We start from the raw sequence: 18773 nt of genomic DNA, 5'->3' as shown, positions 1-18773 counted from the left end.
AAATTCTTTGTTACATTTGAAATTAATTGAGAGAAACACAGAACTTCTCAAAATAAATACGGTGATGAAAGGGTTAAACTGCTGCACCGCCTTGAAGTGTTTAGTCTAACAAATTGATTCCAGTAGTCTTAGACACATAGGATATGGCACACAAGCACCACCCAACAGAACCCACGGAGTCTCCAAAACACGAGATTAATACCAGAAGCAACAAAAAATCAACAACAAACAAACACAACAACCACAACCCGAAAATATAAATCCAGAGTGACTGGGCCGCTAATGGCAAAGTCCTTGTCACCATAAGCAGCTTGCCTTACTGAGGTGTCAGATGATGCTCGTGAGGGCGCTTGGCTTGCTTCAGCAGGTTCCGTTGGACCTTGTGGTGTCCGACCATTTGAAGCACTTGGTTTTTTTTTGTTTTTTATTTTTATTTTGTAAAATATATTCCTTTTCACCGATTTAATGCAAATTCTAACAATTATTTTGTACCTCTTTGAAATTTTCACTGATTCTACCAGATAGTGAATACGTTGGGAATGAAGGGGAGACAAAGGCTCCCCTTTGAATTATCAATAAATAAATAAATAAACCTGAAGGGAGCGGGGTTAAATAAAACACGCAAAATAATTTCTAAGATAGGCCACACATTTTGAGGGCCAAGGGTTACACACGGTTACATCAATCCTGTACTATTTCTCGACCCCAGAAGGATAAAAACAAAGTTGTTCTCAACACAATTTGAACTCAGAACAAAGAATTGTAAACATCACACCACATTTATTTTTTCCTTAAAACATGGAAATTTTTAACTGAGGGTAAAACGTAACAGTCGGAAAGCAGAGGAAAATGAATTCCTGTAGAAAACAGGTTTTGGAAAAATAAATCATTGAAACAGGTCACGCGTTTAAGGGAAACAACTCTTTCAGGAATAATAATTCTTTCTTTACAAGAAAATTATTGTCTCCCTTACTTATTTCTGAGACTCATGAAATGCATAATTTCCTTTAAAAATTCTATTCGATTCTTTAGATAGTGTAAAGGTCCACCTAGGTAGTATTCAATGCACAGTCATAGGAAATAGCAACTCTGAATAGCTATATTCCTAGTTATACGCTTGTCACCTCTATTACCAGGAGAGTTCTTACCTATCATTGGTGCTACTTTGGCGTGTGATCTGCAAGGGAGATTACTTTGGGTTACTTTTTAAATTATTTTGTAATACTTAGCATTGTAAATGTGTTTTTTTCAAAATTCTTACCATCTTAATAAGAAAACCGCATAATAATTAAAATAAGCACGTAGGTCACCCACCAGAGTAAATTTGCTCACGTAGATCATACAGAAAGTAACACCAACACACAGTAAACTAAAAAGAAACCTAAAGTAATCTCCCCTTAAATTGTCGATCACATGGCCAAGTGGCACGTTTGCAACTGCCTTCATCTCGTCGCTGATCACATGGTAAAAATCTATCGGCAACGTCTTATAGGCTTTTAGAAATTGAAAAGTAAACTAAAACGTATCTCAAAATAATCTCCCTTGTAGATCACACGCCAAAGGAGCACCTTATTATCATTCACTTTACATCAATCTTATCTGCATAAGGGCATTAAAAGTGGTACAAATGAGCAGTAATGTAACAAAACTCACTGACAACCAACTATGGATGACCGGTAGTGCAATAAGAAAAAAACCTCAAAAATAAACTTAGAACATCAATCACAGATTGTTTAAAAGATTAGGTTAAACTAAAGTGATTGCATTCTACAACACTATAGAAAAAGGACTTACCATCAGGCACAGTGGGGTCGTCAAGGTAACCCTTAGCACTGTCACCTTCAGTATCAGGGTCACCAACATACTGACCAAGAACAACATTCTTCATCTCGGGAGGTTCAATACATTTCAATACCTTCACCTGTAACGAGAATGTAGAAGTCAAATGTGACAGAGTAATTGATGAAATGCTAAACTGTGTCTGTTCTCTAATAAGACAACTATCTCTGTCTCTCTATCATATTTTAACCTCTTGCCAGGCACACAGCCACTTCCCTCGGCTCCACTCCCTCTCTCAACTAAGAGGGCTTTGTCTTGCAAATTACCATATTTGTGTATAAGGAATCCTTTTTTTTCAAAAATTAGGTGAAAAAAATATGGGAGTTCCTTATACATGGACAGTATTGTAATCCCTTACAAAACCTTTTTTTCCAAATTTTAAGTCCGAAAATTTAGAGGGTTCCTTATAAATGTTAAAATATGGTGCTTGGCGACCCCACTGGTGTTGGTGCAACATAAAAAGCACTTGTGCTGGTGCCACGTAAAAGGGCCCAGTACACACTGTAAAGTGGTTGGCATTAAGAAGGGCACCCATGCCACTGGAGCCTGGTGCAGCTATCTAGCTTGCCAGCTCCTGACAAAACCGTCCAACCCATGACAGCATAGAAGATGAATGTTAAAGGACGATAATGATGATGACATCATTAAATATATATAGTGATGACAGGATATGACAAGGCTGGGTCAGAAAACTGAAGAATTGGATATTTAAATGGTCAACAACTCCACAAAAAAGAAAAATATGACAGCATGAATTAATATTATGTAATACTGTTTATCCTCATTTAACATGTTTTCCATGCTGGCATGGGTTGGACAGATTGAGAGGAACTGGCAAGTCAAAAGATTGCACCTAGTTCTACTGTTTGCTTTGGCATAGTGCCTATGGCTGGATGTCCCTCCTAACCCCCAACAATTTTACGGAGTATACTGGGGGCTTTTTGTGGCATCAGCAAGATCACCAAGAACTTGCAAGATAAAGACACCCCTCTCATATCTGCCTCTCAACTGAGTGGAGTGTAGTATTTGTACCTGGTGATGAGAGTTTGGGGTACAACAGAGGGGCAGAAACAGGTGTCTTGTAGTAGAAGAGATACGTGGTTACCCCAGTTGGAGTGAGAGGATAATTATATTAAAAGCAAAAAAAAAAAACTCATGACTCACAAGGAAGATCTCATAATATATACCCTTGCTTTTACTGGACGACTTCAGTGGAAATGGATTAGGGAGAGGTCCTTAGTCTATCAGAGAAACACAAAGAGCACAAAAGGTAACATCACCACCACCACCACCACCTTGATGATACTGGGTTGGTGTACAATTATTGCGGCTTTTTTTCAACAAATTTTATTCAACAAAAACAATAACATGTAACAAAAACATCTTTAAATGATTATTCCGGAGCATATTCCCCATCTACTTCGATTACTGCTTCCAGTTTGCTTGGCAGATGGTCAGACCGTCATTAAAAGATGTTTTTGTTAAATATTGTTATTGTTTTTGTTGAATAAAATTTGTTGAAAACAGCTGCAATAATTATGGAGCAACCCAATAATTGGCGCCAAAGAGAAAGTCTATACGTGGTCACATAATTTGCTAAAAACAGCAACTCAGTTTCTCTTGAGTCAAACCCTAACTTCTTACAAATTGTTCAGTGTATTCCTGGATCTAGGAAAAAACAGGATGGTCACAGCTGGATAACTCTGACCTGACCTGGGCCTAAATAACACCAGTCATGACAAAACACAGACAACACCAACAACAACCTTATAGCAAAGTGAAGGACAAATACAGATACACACCTTCTCATTTCTGATGTCTTCAGCGCTGGTACTGGATGGTTGATCCATAGCAACGATTGACAGTAATTGAAGTAAATGGTTCTGCATCACATCTCTGAAATAGCAACAGATTCCTTCTTTAGATTTACCATTATTAAAGACTAATGAATGAGGATAGATTAACAAATGAGAGTTACTGCTGGAGAGGAATTTGGCTCACAAATATGGAGGCCCTTTATAGGCAATGGCAAGTGTTTGAGACCTTTGGCGATAGCTGTGCTTGAAAAAACTCGTCAAGCCAAGTGAAATTGTAGTTGTGGCCAAATACTGGTGACACATAACTGGCACCTGTTCCAGTGGCACATAGAAACAACCATGCCGGTGGCATGTAAAAAGTGCCCATTACACTCTTGGAGTGGTTGGCATTAGGAAGAGGATCCAGCCATAGAAACCAGGCCAAAACTGACTGGAATTTGGTGCAGCTCTCTGGTTTACCAGTTCCAGTCAACCTGTCTAACTCATGCCAGCACAGAGAGCAGACACTATACGATGATGATGATACACCACACACACACACACTTCATTTTTGTATTTCAATTGTCAGATTCTTGATGAGAATTTATGTGTTGAAGCAAATCTTGTCTTGGGAGGGTCAATATATCGATAATAATGACACATGCAGTGGCTCAATATTACTTCTTTATTGTTACTCATCTTTATGAGATGACAAGCAAATCTCCTTAGATCTGAGATTGAACTGACCTCGAACAAAAGGTCAAACTCTTAAAGAGGTTACCAGTGGATAATGCACACACATTCAAACAAACATACAGGCAATTACACAGGTGTAAACACACAACCACACACACACACACATGCACGCATGTGAACAGACACACACACAGAAACACTTCATTCACTCTTGCCCTTCCCTCATAATCAAACACACACCTACATAGACACTGGCATAAGACAGACACAAAGAAGGCCCCGAAGAGAGAGGGCATGTCATTGAAGGGGCTGTGAATAGCAACAAAAGAACAAACAAACAACTGATTAGTTGGTTAGGTATTTAATTAATTGACTGACAAAGAAGTGATATTGAACCAGTGTGTGTGTGTGTGTCATTATTGGCATGATGACCCTTCCAGAACACAAGATACGCACATGCACACACAGCTATAAAAGAAACTTGCCCATGGTCCCACATATATATATACAGTGTGTGTGTGTATGTGTGTGTGATGGACTCCCTCGTTGAAGATGACGTCTGAGCGTTCAGCTTTTTGCCGAATGACCTGCACAAACGATTGGTTTATGGAGATCAAATGTTTGTGCTGCACACTAGCCCACTCCCTCTCCATCAAATCGATGTTACCTGAACAGGTGTCACTGTGTACCGTGCGTCAGGTGTCGAAATATTTGCAGAGCAATGTGAGGTGAAGTGTTTTGCTCAAGAAGACAATGCACCGCCTGGTCTAGGAATTGAAACTACGATCTTGCTATCGTGAGTGCAACACCTTAACCACTAGGCCATGTGCCTTCACATGTATGTGTTTGCATGTGTGTGTGTGTGCACATGTGTATATGTGTATATGTGTGTTTGTATGTATATGTGTATGTATGTGTGTATATATGTGTGTGTATATGTGTGTATACATGTGTGTATATACGTCTGTGTATATGTGTGTGTGCATGTGTGTGTACATGTGTGCATATATGTGTGTGCATGTATATGTGTGTGTGCATGTATATGCGTGTGTGAATATATGTGTGTATGTGTATATATGCACACACACACACGCACGCGCGCACGTGCATACCAACCTGATGATTCCCGACTGGTCAAAATATCCGCCCCTGCCTTGCGTCCCTATTGGTTCTTTGAAGCTGATCACCACACTGGAAACGTGGCTGTTGTTCCAGATCGGATTAAAGATCAAATTGCCAAATCTAAATAAAACCAAACAATAACAACAATACGGTTTCAATTACAATAATGACAATAATTTTTTTTTTTCTGCTATAAGGACAAGGCTAGCAATTTTGAGGGAAGGGGCCAAGTTAATTAAGTTGACCCCAGTGTTTAACTGTTACTTATTTTATTGCTCCCGAAAGGATGAATGGCAAAGCCAACCTTGGCAGAATGTGAACTTGGAACATAAAACCAGATGAGATGCTGATAAGCGTTCTGCCGGACATGGTAACGACTCTGCCAGCTCGTTAACTTAATTATAACAATAATAATAATAATAATGATGATTTAAAATTTTTGCCACAAGGGCAGCTTGGGGGAGGGGATTAAAGCAATTACATCGACCCCAGTGTGTAACTGGTACTTATTTAATCGACCCCGAAAGGATGAAAGGCAAAGTCGAACTCAGTGGAATTTGAACTCAGAACATAGCGATGGGCTACCACTAAGCATTTCTTCCAGTGCACTACCAATTCTGCCAGCTCGCTGCCTTAATAATAATAATAATGATGATGATGATGGTGGTGGTGGTGGTGGTGACGGTGGTGGTGAATATTTACCTGAAGATCATGAGATTCTGTACCATTTCCTTGCCCAAATAATGGTCAATTCTGTAGATCTGTTCTTCTGGAAACATTGAAGAAATATGTTCGCTGAGGGCAGTGTAGGAATCTAAATCTCGGCCAAATGGTTTTTCAATTATAATCCTTGTGAATCTGGACCTACAAAGAGAAACAGGTGGGGGGAGGTAAACAATGAGGAAAACCTCTGTGTGTGTGGGGGGGGGGGGTTACTCAAATCGTTTGTAAGTACACTTCACATCACATCTGGTGATTTACGTGTACCATGCATATCCTCCTCCTCCTCCTCCTCCTTTAACGTCTGTTGTCCATGCTGGCATGGGTCGGATGGTTTGACCGAAGCTGGTAAACTGGAGAGCTGCACCAGGATGCAGTCTGATTGAACTTGGTTTCTACGGCTGGATGCCCTTCTTAACACCAACCATTTTACAGCATGAGCTGTAAAATGGTGAAAAGCATTTTAACCATTGGTTAAAATGGTTAACAATGGTTAACATTGTTAACCATTCATCATGTGATTCGGTTGACATTGTTAACCAAATCACATCATCAAAATCTTAAAGCAATGAAATAGTGCCTGATTAATTCAAAACAAAGCCAGATTCAGCCTTTCACACCTACCCTACAATGTTAATCTAATAATAAAAATGTTAACAATGGCTAACATTTCTAACAATGGTTAAAAATGGTTAACAATGGTTAAAATGGTTAAAAGTCATGTTAAAAGCATGATGCTTTTAACATGACACTGTCACAGGACTCATGTAGGCCAATCCCCCTCATGGCAGCCTTAACTCTTTTGTTGTGTAGGACTAAATATAACATATAAGAGGTGTCCACAGTGTCAACCATAATGATACAGATGTCAACATAGTCAAATAGAAAAAGACACTATAAGGGGATCAATAGTCAACCAGACTGTGATGGACATCAACACTGTCAACCAGAAAATAATGACAGTGTATGAAGGGTGTCAATGGTCAACAATAATACAACACTATGTGAAGTGCCAAAAGTGTCAACCACAATGACACGGACAGCATCAATACTGTCAACAAAAATGAGATGTCAACATTGACAACCAACTGCAACATGGGAAACCAGCATGGGAATACTATGTGACAGAAACAGCAGTCAAATCCCATAAAAAACAAGGAAATGAATACAAAATAATGCCGTCTGACGATATATTATATGTGTAAAAGGTAAAAATAAAAGTTTTGACTGACTTGACTCTGATCATAGGTTTGCTGTACAAAGGCTGTCCTGGGGTTAGATACCAAGTCTGATTCAAAACTCTACACTCTTAGAAAATAAAAAGGAATAGTCCCTCGAAAGGTGTAGTCCCAGGTACACTAAGCCAGGAAGAGATGGTTGTTTTCTGGCATGTCAATGACAGTCCTGCTTGTTGCTACAGTAACAGAATATCACTGCAGAACTTTTTATAAAAATGAGATAAAAAAGTTTTATGGAGCACTCACTCATGAGCCATGCAAACACCTTTGATTTGTGCCGTGGCAGGTTCAAAAATATTCGGAGGAAGTGCAAGGTAGAAGATGCGGTTGCATTTTCCCTTCGCTTCTAATAATTCATTTAGTTTTTCAAAGTCTTCTTGGCTGTCGTAGTTCCCTGACATGTACTCGTTGATCTTGAAGAAACTCTGCAACAGTTCCATCTCATCACTTTTCACCTGTAACAAACAACAACAACAACAACAACAAATAGTTAAACATAGTATTTAACCCAAGGTCACTCATAACCGAGAAAACTTATGATCAAAAGTGTTCCAGCCATGAACATCCCATCTTTTCAGACAGTTTAAGCTACATTATCTAAATCAGTGGATCCCAACCATTTTCTGCCTATGGACCCCTCGGATACCTATTTTACTCTCTGGATCACCATAAGGTATTCGGTGTATATAAACCAATCATATTGCATCTTTATAATTAAACATTATTAGGAATTGTATAAAAAACAAATTGTTGTACTATTTCATTTTATTTTAGAAGTGGTAGGCATTTGGAAGGGCGTCCAGCTTTAAAAACCACACCAAAATTGACCTCGCTAGTGCTGGTGCCATGCAAAAAGCACTCTGTCCACTCTGCTGGGTGGTTGGCATTTGGAAGGGCATCCAGCTGTAAAAACCATGTCAGAACTTATTGAGAAAGAACAAAGACTTGTCTTACCTTCATATATGGCTGTACTTTCTTGAAGATATCTGACATTTCCAGTTTACTTCGAGCAAACCCAATAAAGTAGGTTTCAGGTGGAAGTAACTTGTCTCTGAAGAGACACCTGTTGTAACAACAACAAACAAACAGAATTTAGACACACTTTTAACAAAATCAACAGAAAAAGTTAGTCAGAACTAAACGGTAAGATGCCTATGTCATGCAAGATTAATGACCTGTGTAGGTATGGAAATAAAAAACAATATATTTAACCCTTTTGATACCAACCTGGCTGAAACTGCCTCTGGCTCTGTTAGTACAAATGTCTTGTTTTTAAAAGTTTTGAATTAAAATTTTCCACCAAACCTTAGTCATAATTTATGTCCCTAACACCAGCTGAATGGTAACTAAGTTATTTTACTAAATTTTTTGTTATATTTAAAGTAATTGAAAGAAACGCAGAGCATCTCAACAGAAATATGGTAACAAAAGGGTTATCAAATGATTAATTTAACCCTTTTGATATCAACCTGGCTGAAATCACCTCAGGCTCTGAGTACAAATATCTTGTTATCATAAGTTTTTAATTAAAATCTTCCACCAAAACCATAATCACAATTTATGTACCTAACTAATGATATTTTACTAAATTCTTTGTTATATTTAAAATTAATTGAAAGAAACACAGAGCATCTCAACAGAAATTCAATAACGATAGGGTTAACGCACAATATATGGATTTATATGATCTGGTGACCATCACAAAACAGCTCCTTTTGTGGACCAGGCTAGAAACCACAGATTAAAACCTAAACATAAGAGTGTATAGCCTTATGCAGTTGAAAACCAATAAATCCTATCACTGAAGGTTATTTCACAAGGAGTATATAGAATATAAAGTTAGGAGGTCTGAGATGAATATATTTCACCATTCTGATATCCATAAGATTATGACTGTCTCACAGCCAACATCATGGGAAAATAATTTATTTAGTGTATAATAAATGATTTTACATGCCTGCACTAGTGTCATCATGGGTTGGATGGTTTGACTGGAGTTGACAAGCTGGAGAGCTGCACCAGGCTCCAGTCTGATTTGGCATGGTTTCTACAGTTGGATGCCCTTCCTAATGCCAACCACTGCAGAGTATTATTGAATATTTTACAAGCTAATATGTAGAAGCATTATTCTCCATTTCAGACAGAATTTATGGATCAACATTCTTTGTAGCAACAGGATTTCATGAATTACACATAATTATTGGATCAATTTTCATTCTATGTTTAAGACGACATTTTGTATGTCTATATTGGAGTTGGAAAATGGATGTAACCATGACATTCTGCTGACCTGAAGAGCTAGCCTTCTATACTTGTATTACATTGTAAACTGTACAACAGTACTATGTAATTTGCAATGTGCACACTAATGTAGATAAGTAAAATAATTTATTCATCATCATCATTTAATGTCCGCTTTCCATGCTAGAATGGGTTGGACGATTTGACTGAGGACTGGTGAACCAGATGGCTGCACCAGGCTCCAATCTGATCTGGCAATGCTTCTACAGTTGGATGCCCTTCCTAATGCTAACCACTCCGAGAGTGTAGTGGGTGATTTTACGTGCCACTGGCACAAGGGCCAGTCCAGCGGCACTGGCAACGACCTCGCTCAAATGTTTTTATACATTAAAATTAATTAATTATGTTGGCTCTGAAACAATCTTAATCTTATCAATATCAACTGGTGAAGTAAATACAATCATATCATACCTCCTGGCTCTAAATTCTAAATAACAATATACATTCTTAGAAAATTACTATTTTTAAATCTCACAACGTGAGATATTCAGCAACGGTACTTTGTAGTAAAGATTGTTTGCCAACATAACATGGCAGTCCTGGTCTAGGACGAATGTTGCTGTAATTTAGCCCCAGGAGACATCGTCTCCAGCTGGCTATGAAGAGAAATAACCCAGAAATCACGATACACACATTGTTTTGAGCTGAGTGGGGATGCTAGATTCCCCTGTTCGAAAATATAAGGACACAGATCATGTCCTATAGCCAGCTGGAGACAATGTTTCCTGGGGCTAAATTACAGTAACATTAGTCCTAAACCAGGACTGCCATGTTATGTTGGCAAACAATCTTTACTACAATATACATTGTGATGAAATGTAGATGTTAAAACTGAAGACCGTTTCTGGCGAATGATTCCTGTCTTCAATACAGAGGAGAAGACGGAGATTCTGTCTTCTTCATAACCAGAAAACCAAAAAAACCCCACCATTCTTCCCTTTTGCTCCACAAATGATCAATTCTTGACAAGGTTCAAATAAAACCCACAACAGAGAACTGTTTCCACAATCAGCCTGGTGATGCTACTGCAACATACATATCCTAGATAGCTTCCAAACATGACCACTTGAGTGATTGTGATAGAGTTGTTCCCCGACACACACCAACCTCCAGCCTTCTGGTCCACAGAGGTGGCCACTGTTCCTGTACTACCTATACTCAGATGAGCCCCATCTCCCTCATCTCTCTCCCTATCCCACCACCAGGCCCTACACCAACCCCAACACCTGGTCTTTTCTTCACAGTACATTGGCACTATCGATCTCTCTCAAATTCCCCACCCTCTCACACCTACTCTAGAATGTCATTCTAAACAGTCACATCATTGAAATCTGAAAGCTTTGAGAGATTATGTAGGATTAATTCAAAATTATGTAAATAAATAAGGATTACATCTGACAGAATAATCAGTATTAGTATTAGCAGTAGTAAAGTTAATTTAGCTTTTTTTTTTTTTAAGTCAAATAACTTAAGTTATATAGATTAATAAATTAAAATTTCACAACTTTATTATGGTTGCAGGAACTAACAGAATATTCCAGAATTCTTCTGTTTATTCAGAAAATGTAAAGTAAAACATTTACCATAGTGTCGGATATATCTTCTTTCTGGCTAAATCTCCCTGGAAAAGAAAATGAAACGGGGAAACATGAATTTTAAACTGAATCAACCAGTCTTTAGTCTCACACACACAAAGCATTGTCCACTTATTTTGGGCAGCACTGCTACATCACATTTACACAGGCATACACAGAGTGTTGGCCAACTATTTTGGACACTTACTACTACTACAACTACTACTACTACTACTACTTCTACAACTACTACATATTGGTCACATAGAGGGCATATGGCTTAGTGGTTGGAGTGTTGCTCTCACGATCGCGAGATTGTGGGTTTGATTCCCAGACCAGGCGGTACAATGTGTTCTTGAGCAAAACCCTTCATTTCACGTTGCTCTGCAATCGTTTCGACACCTGACATGGGGCACACCATGCACCTGTATAGGTAATGTCCCTCTGATGGAGGAAGTGGGTTAAATGCACAGCACAAACACTTGATCTCTATAAACCAATCATCTGAGCAGATTGTTCGGTAAGAAAGAGCAGAACCTTCTTTCTTGGACTTGAGAAACTACCATTAAATTATTAATTAATTAGTCGTATGACTGGAGAAGTTCTGTTGGTAAGCTTCATTCATCAACATTGTCTCATCTCTCTACCACTACTACATCCTCCTCTGCTCTTATGAATTAACATTTCACAAGTCAATGGAAGATCTAACGAGATGTCAGAGAGACCAATGGTGAAAGTAATTTGGTCAAAGACAAGAACACATTTTCTATTGCAGATAATCCAATATGGACACAAAAGAAGGCAAAGAACTACCCAGCTGGGTGCCATGTCTAGCTTCTTCTTCCTTTTGTTATTCCCAGTGTGTCTCCCTTCAATTTAAACATTTTCCCCAATCATTCTTCCTCAGAACTATCAGCCTATGCGTCCCCTGCCTCCATCATCTCCCACACTTCAACTTATGGATGAGGAAGCTGAACATCAACTGCAAAGATTGAAAGTGCTGATTCCATTCCTCTAATATCTTCTGTCTTGGAGAGATCTGCAACAATTATCAATACTACTTCTGTTCTTCTGAGCCAAATTGGAAAGAGATTGTCGCAGCAGAAGACCAAAGAAGACATGGAAAGAAATGGTAAAGTCTGTACTCAGACTTCATGATGAAGCAGCCATGAAGAGGCTTGATCAAATTGTAAGATTCTGAGGGAATAGACTCCAGTGGACCCCCATAGCCATTCAATGTTTAAATAAATTATTTTATAATTAAATATTATTAGGAATTATATTTTAAAAATGTTGAAATGTTTTGTGTACTGTAGAAGTACATCCAATTTGTTGCAGATCAATTTTAAGAATCTTATATGGATCCCCAAGGGTCATATTGGACCCCAGCTGAGAAGCACTGATTTAGACTATGCCCTGCACCACCACAAATATTGCAGTTATGAGCCAATGAGGTGGTTTCTATACAGTTGCTTCGTCTGCAGGAAATAGCAGTCAAATTTCCCTCAAATCATACTTAGTGTCCTTATAAGGCAAACATACATGTGTATTTTTATGCCCTGCAAGTTAGCAGTTTGACAAATAGAAATCAATAAAATAAGCAACAGACAGAAGTAAATACTGGGTCAGTATGACTGAAGGTGGTGCCCCAGCATGGCCACAGTACAATGATTGAAGCCAGTAAGCTTATGAGAGAGTATTGGATAATATAGAGTTAGAGAAATGTGAAAAAAAAAAATTGCAAAAACTAAAAAACAAAAGTGGGGAGATGTGACTGTCATGGTTGGAGAACCTTGTAATATAATAGGTTTATCAGATCAAAGAAGGTCTGGAACGAAATAACAAGCATGGCTACACTCCGTTTGAATTTGCCATTTGTTGTTAGATTAAAAGGAGAAAATAGGTGACAGAAATGGCTCCAAAGGAAAATTGGGACGAAATGACAAAATGGATTCCTATACATGTACAGTGAGCAGGAGATATCACTTTCCTATTGTTGTAGTCACCAAAATAGGATATGAAGTGTGTGTGTGGTGTGTGTGTGTGTGTGTGTGTTGTGTGTGTGTGTGTGTGTGGTGTGTGTGAATGTTTGTTGCATAGGAAAACCAAAAATACCTGAGCTGTCAGTGACAGGTTTGTATGACCTGCTGACATGTACCAGGGTTTCAGCAATTGTTTTAATGTAAATGCCTGTGTGGTCCCAGGTAGACTTAGACACACTCTTGGTACGTACATATTCTTTTGTTTCAGTCATTCAGACTGTAGCCATGCTGGAGCACCGCCTTTATTCAAACAAATGATGGACATATTAGGCTTCATATATTTGTACCCCAGGGTCACTTTGATGGCATGCACTGCTCTCTCTCACTCAATAATAATAATAATAATAACAATGAAATTATTGTGTACAATGCTCAGGTGCACTACAACTCCTCAAAGATTCATGTATAGTAAATAGAATTATGTAGAAAAGTCAGGAAAGTGAACAGTGTGTGAATCCTGATATACACGTGTGCATGCATATGGAGGTGGGTATCAGGTGAGGGGTTGGCGAATTTCAGGAAGTTTGATTAACTCTCTAACAGTAAAACTGGCTGCATGCATCCCAAGAATTCTACCTGTTTTATATTCAAACTGACCAGGTCCTACCTCTCAAACATACTCTACCTGAGCTGTAGGTTATGTTTGAGATAAACTGTTTATCTTAACGGTAAATGACAAATTGCTTATCTAATGAGAAATAATCACATCCTGGAAGTCTCAAAGCTGTGAGACAATGCATGATTAATTCCAGACAATGGAACTAAATAGGCATCACATCTGAATGCTAAAGGGTTAAATTTTAACAATTTTTACAGAAATATCTTAGATTTATATAATTTGCATAATATATAATATTAGTTCACAATTTACATAAAAAAAACCTTATATTTATATAACAACCGGTGGACAAAGGTTAACAGAGAAACTATCATGAGAACTGGGTCTATTGTTACACACCAACGATTTATGAAAGTAATGTGACTTCTTTTGTGAGAAAAATACCATCAAGTGAATGGTATGAAGAGCAAGAGGGGTGAGCAGAGAACTGAACATCATCATCATCACTGCCATCATTACCACGAAGCCAATGGCAGGGAGGAAGGGAAAGAGTGAAGGGGAGATGTGAACTAACATCGTTGCCATTAACATGACAAAGAAGGGGAGGCACTGACTCGCCCCCTCCCCCACAATGACAGCCATCTGAAGCCATAAATACTGGTGTGTGTGTGTGGGGCGGAGTGGGGGTGAGGAACACAATGAGTAATATTAACTGCAATTTTGACTAAAGAAAATATATTTTTTTACAAATGTCACTCCCTTACAATAACTATTTATCAGCAAATGACCTTTTTAAATGCATTAAAAATATTATAACATATGAGCAAAACGCCCCCACCCCACCCCCTCCGTCCAATGGACGGTGCTGCGTTGTCAAACATTTAAACCAAATTTTCTCAAAACAACTTGTCCGACCGTCCCATAGGCCTCCTCTTTGAGAAACACTGATATAACCTAAATTTGAGACACCGGCAAAAGAAGAAATAAAGATAGACTTTTTTTCTATTCCAAAGAAAAACGATTTTATTCACACAGATATGCAACCGAAGAGTTTAAAGTACCAGTAATGATAAGGCTGTTGACTGGGAGAACACAAACATGGTTTAAACCGTAAGCTTGGCAGGAAAGAAACATGCCTTTAAGCAGTACAAAACCAACAAAAAATGGAAGGTGCTGTTAGGTACAGGTTGACGGAAGAAAAGCAGGACAAAAATGGCTTTATCAATCGCATTCTCACCTGGAATCGATTTTTGTAATTTTTTCAAGACTTATACACGCCCTGATACTGTTGGTATCTACATATCAAATTTGAGCACAATCAGATGGACGATGCCCGAAATCCTAGAAGACACACAGACAGACAAAACAGATTTTATATAAGAGATTTGGAACAGTTCTACATTTGAGAGATGAGGAATTATGCACATTATTTGCATTATTTACAGTTGATGGATATTTGTCCTCATCTTGTTTGTTAAGGAAGGATAGGAAAAAACAAAAAATTAGATTTATAAGCCCTAAAATTCACTCCATAATTGCCCACAGGAATATGATGTAGTGTTTAAGAGTGCGGACTACTAATCCCAAGACTCCGAGTTCGATTCCAGGCAGTGGTCTAATAATAATAATAATAACAGAAAAATACCTTAGGAATGAGAACTCAGGTTCGAAATTTCCCCAAGACACCTGATGAAGGCTGGAGGGTATATCAGCCGAAACGTTGTGTTAACAACAAACAAGATGAGGACAAATATCCGTCGAATGTAAATAATGTAAATAATATATTCAGAACACTGTTTCAGAAAATTTGTTTCTTTTGAGAGCAAAATGTAAATTTGCCTCTTCAGTTCTCCAGAATTATATTTGACAAAAAAGATTGATACACATCGATATCCATCTTTATTCATTAGAAAGATGAGAAATGCAACAACAACAAAAAGAAATTAAAGATATCTAGGTCAAATGCAGTGGTCCCTAACATTTTCACTACCAAGGACTCCCTTTTATTTAAATGAGATTTTGCATGGACCCCAGGATACTGAAAGGTCTGCCAGCTTAGTATCTTCACGCCCCCCCCCCACCACCACCACCAGGGATTTGCAGACCACAGGTCGGGAACCACTAGTCAAATGAAAGAGGATCATAGTGAAATGGTACATGATATGAAATTAGTGAAAACTGAAAAGAAAATCTTCTCTATAGCTTCTTCTTGACCTGCTGGAATGGCTCTCTTCGTGGTATATTTATGTACCATGCAGGTCAAGAGAAGGAATTACCAAAATTAGTCGTTACTCATTTTGCCCCATCGCAGACAATGTTTTTGAAGGTTGAAAATGGTCAAATTAGACATTAGTGTTTGGTGGTGGTGGTGTGTGTGTGTGTGTGGGTGGGGGGATTGACTTGGAATCCAAGAGAGGAAAGAATTTGGGTTTGATTGTTAAACACCAAAAATTATCCAGATATTTTATTAGCAACTTCAATTAAAATCAGATCAAAGTCGAGGAGAAATTTGTTGGGGGTGTGGGTGTGGGTGTTGGGGGGGGGGTAAATAAAATCCCCGTCCCCTGACTACGTTTCAAACTCTCTCTCAACTCTAACAACAACAACAACAATTATGCTGACCAATTTTTTACCCTCAAAGACGATGAAACAGTCATTAACGTGCTAGGGAGGGGCAGTAAAGGCGGTCCGCCCCAGGTGGCACTTTTGGGTCCGTTGTAGGCAATGTGTTTTTTGTGGGGTCTAGAGGTGGCAAATGGAAGGGCTGCCCTGGGAGGTACCTTTGGGTCTGCTGTAGAGATTATGTGTTTTTTGTGGGATCCGGGGGTGGCAAACGGAAGGGCCACCCCGGACGGCACTCTGCTGTAGACATTGTGTTTTTTGTGGGGTCCTGGAATGGCAAACAGAAGGGCCACCCCGGGCGGCTCACATTCTAGCTATGCTAGTGGCAACAGTACAAAATATTGATGTAATACTTGCAATGAAACGGTTTCAAAGAGGTAAGAAGAAAATATCCGTGTCCTATATGTGAAGTGGGGTCTATGGCACATGGCTGAATGCACCAAAAACTGTCCTGAATAAGAACTGCTGATTGAAATTGGGGTGCGTCTACTGCCGTCAAGTACAACAGGTATGTAGGTTGGTAGATAGCTGGGCGGATGGGTAAGTAGAGAGGCGGGTGGATGGGTAGGTAGAAGCGGGTGGATGGTAAGTATATAAATGGGTGGGTAGATGGCTAAATAAATGGATGGATGGTATATGGCAAGTGAAGGGAGAGAGAGACAGGCAGACAGATGGTATGAATATGGTTTGGTATTTGGCCAAACTTCTTTCTTTAGTGTGTGTGTGGGGGGGGGCACGAAGCCATAGCAACACAAACTTAGTAAATCTTTTACTGAAGTTTCTGTCCAAAGGCTGGTGTGTGTGTGAGTGAGAGTGATTGTATGTGTGTGAGTGAATGTGTGAGAGTGAGTGATTGTATGAGTGTGAGTGAATGTGTGTGAGTGACTGTGTTGAATGAGTGCTTTTAGCAGCTGGAATGCATATCTGTCTGTCTGTGTGTGTGTGTGTGTGAGTGAGTGTGTGTGTGTGTGTGTGAGTGAGTGTGTGTGTGTGTTTAGCTCAGAAACCTGAACCAAAGATGATATAAATCAGTTATAAAAACGTAGTCTTTTACTTGCTTCAGTCACTAGACTGGGGCCATGCTGGGGCAATGCCTTGAAGAATTTTTAGAATTGATTCCAGTACTTATTTCTTATTTAAGCCTCGTACTTATTCCATCTTCTGTCTTTTGCCAAACTGCTAAGTTACGGGGATGTAAACAAACCAACACCAGTTGTCAAGCAGTGGTGGAGAGGAACAAACACTGAGACACACACACACACACACATGTATTGTTCTATTTCGGGATGGTCATTTTTCTCTGCTAAACCAACACATGCCCCATCTGCTCATCCTTCACTTCTGCTTTCTTACCTCCGCCTTCGCTAAGGCGGAGGTATTGTTTTCAGTTGTATTTGTTTGTTTGTCCATGGCCAAGATATCTCAAGAACCGCTGGATGGATTCCGATGAAACTTTCAGGGATGTTTGGCCTCATGACTGGCACGAACTGATTAGATTTTGGGATCAATCCAGTACTTGACAAGGATTCTGGATTATTTTTCCTGTTTTTTTTGAGAGTGGTTGTGTTCACTTTTAGTATTCTCGTTTGTGAGAGAGCAGTCAAGTTTATTTCAAATATCCTCAATTTAAAAATCCTTTGTTTGCAAATCTTTCATCACACATCCTGTAACCACTTCAGTGATTCTCCATCCTAAGTGCCTCTGCCTATTCTGTTTAGTTCATCCTCCGTGAATTCATGTGTTTAAACTGATATTGTTATATGTCAAGATAGTCATTTTATTTTTTTCTCCAAACAAACACACACAATATACTCGTTCTTCATTTCAGCGTTATTGTTATTATTATTTTCATTTTAGCATCCTTTGTCAGGAAATCTTTCATTACACATCCTGTGACCACTTCAGTGACTCTCCATCCCAAGTGTCTCTTCCTGTTCTGTTTAATTCATTCTCAGTGAAATTGTATTGAAACAGATATTGTTATACCCCAGGATGCTCCCCCACCCAATAAACATGCATTATATATTCATACTCGCCCTTCATTTCAGCTTCATCAGTGTTGTCATTGTTCTTTTTTTTTCTTCGTCCCCCCCCACTTGATCTTGACCTCAGCTTTATTATTGTTCTTATTTTTGTGTCCTTTGTCTGGAAATCTTTCCTCCCACATCCTGTGACCTCTTCAGCAACCCTCCATCTCATGTGTCTCTTTCTGTTCTGTTTAGTCCATTCTCATCAGGAATCTTGCAAAACAAATACATAAATGG

At 38.9% G+C, this 18773-nt stretch overlaps 1 protein-coding gene across 1 annotated transcript in view; it reads right to left on the bottom strand.

Annotated features, from left to right (window-relative positions):
* The window catches only part of LOC115220357 (glucose-6-phosphate 1-dehydrogenase), a 64466-nt gene that overhangs the window by 7201 nt on the left and 38492 nt on the right, over window positions 1-18773 (bottom strand). Inside the window, exons 3-9 of the mRNA XM_036510021.1 lie at window positions 11296-11333; window positions 8366-8474; window positions 7658-7866; window positions 6156-6317; window positions 5448-5573; window positions 3642-3735; window positions 1795-1921 (exon numbers count right to left, since the gene is read on the bottom strand). Coding sequence (XP_036365914.1) covers window positions 1795-1921; window positions 3642-3735; window positions 5448-5573; window positions 6156-6317; window positions 7658-7866; window positions 8366-8474; window positions 11296-11333 — 865 coding nt within the window. The remainder of the gene's footprint in view (window positions 1-1794; window positions 1922-3641; window positions 3736-5447; window positions 5574-6155; window positions 6318-7657; window positions 7867-8365; window positions 8475-11295; window positions 11334-18773) is intronic.

Source organism: Octopus sinensis, linkage group LG16, assembly GCF_006345805.1.
Source record: "Octopus sinensis linkage group LG16, ASM634580v1, whole genome shotgun sequence".
Lineage (NCBI taxonomy): Eukaryota > Metazoa > Mollusca > Cephalopoda > Octopoda > Octopodidae > Octopus > Octopus sinensis.
This window is presented reverse-complemented; position numbering and strand designations above follow the sequence as displayed.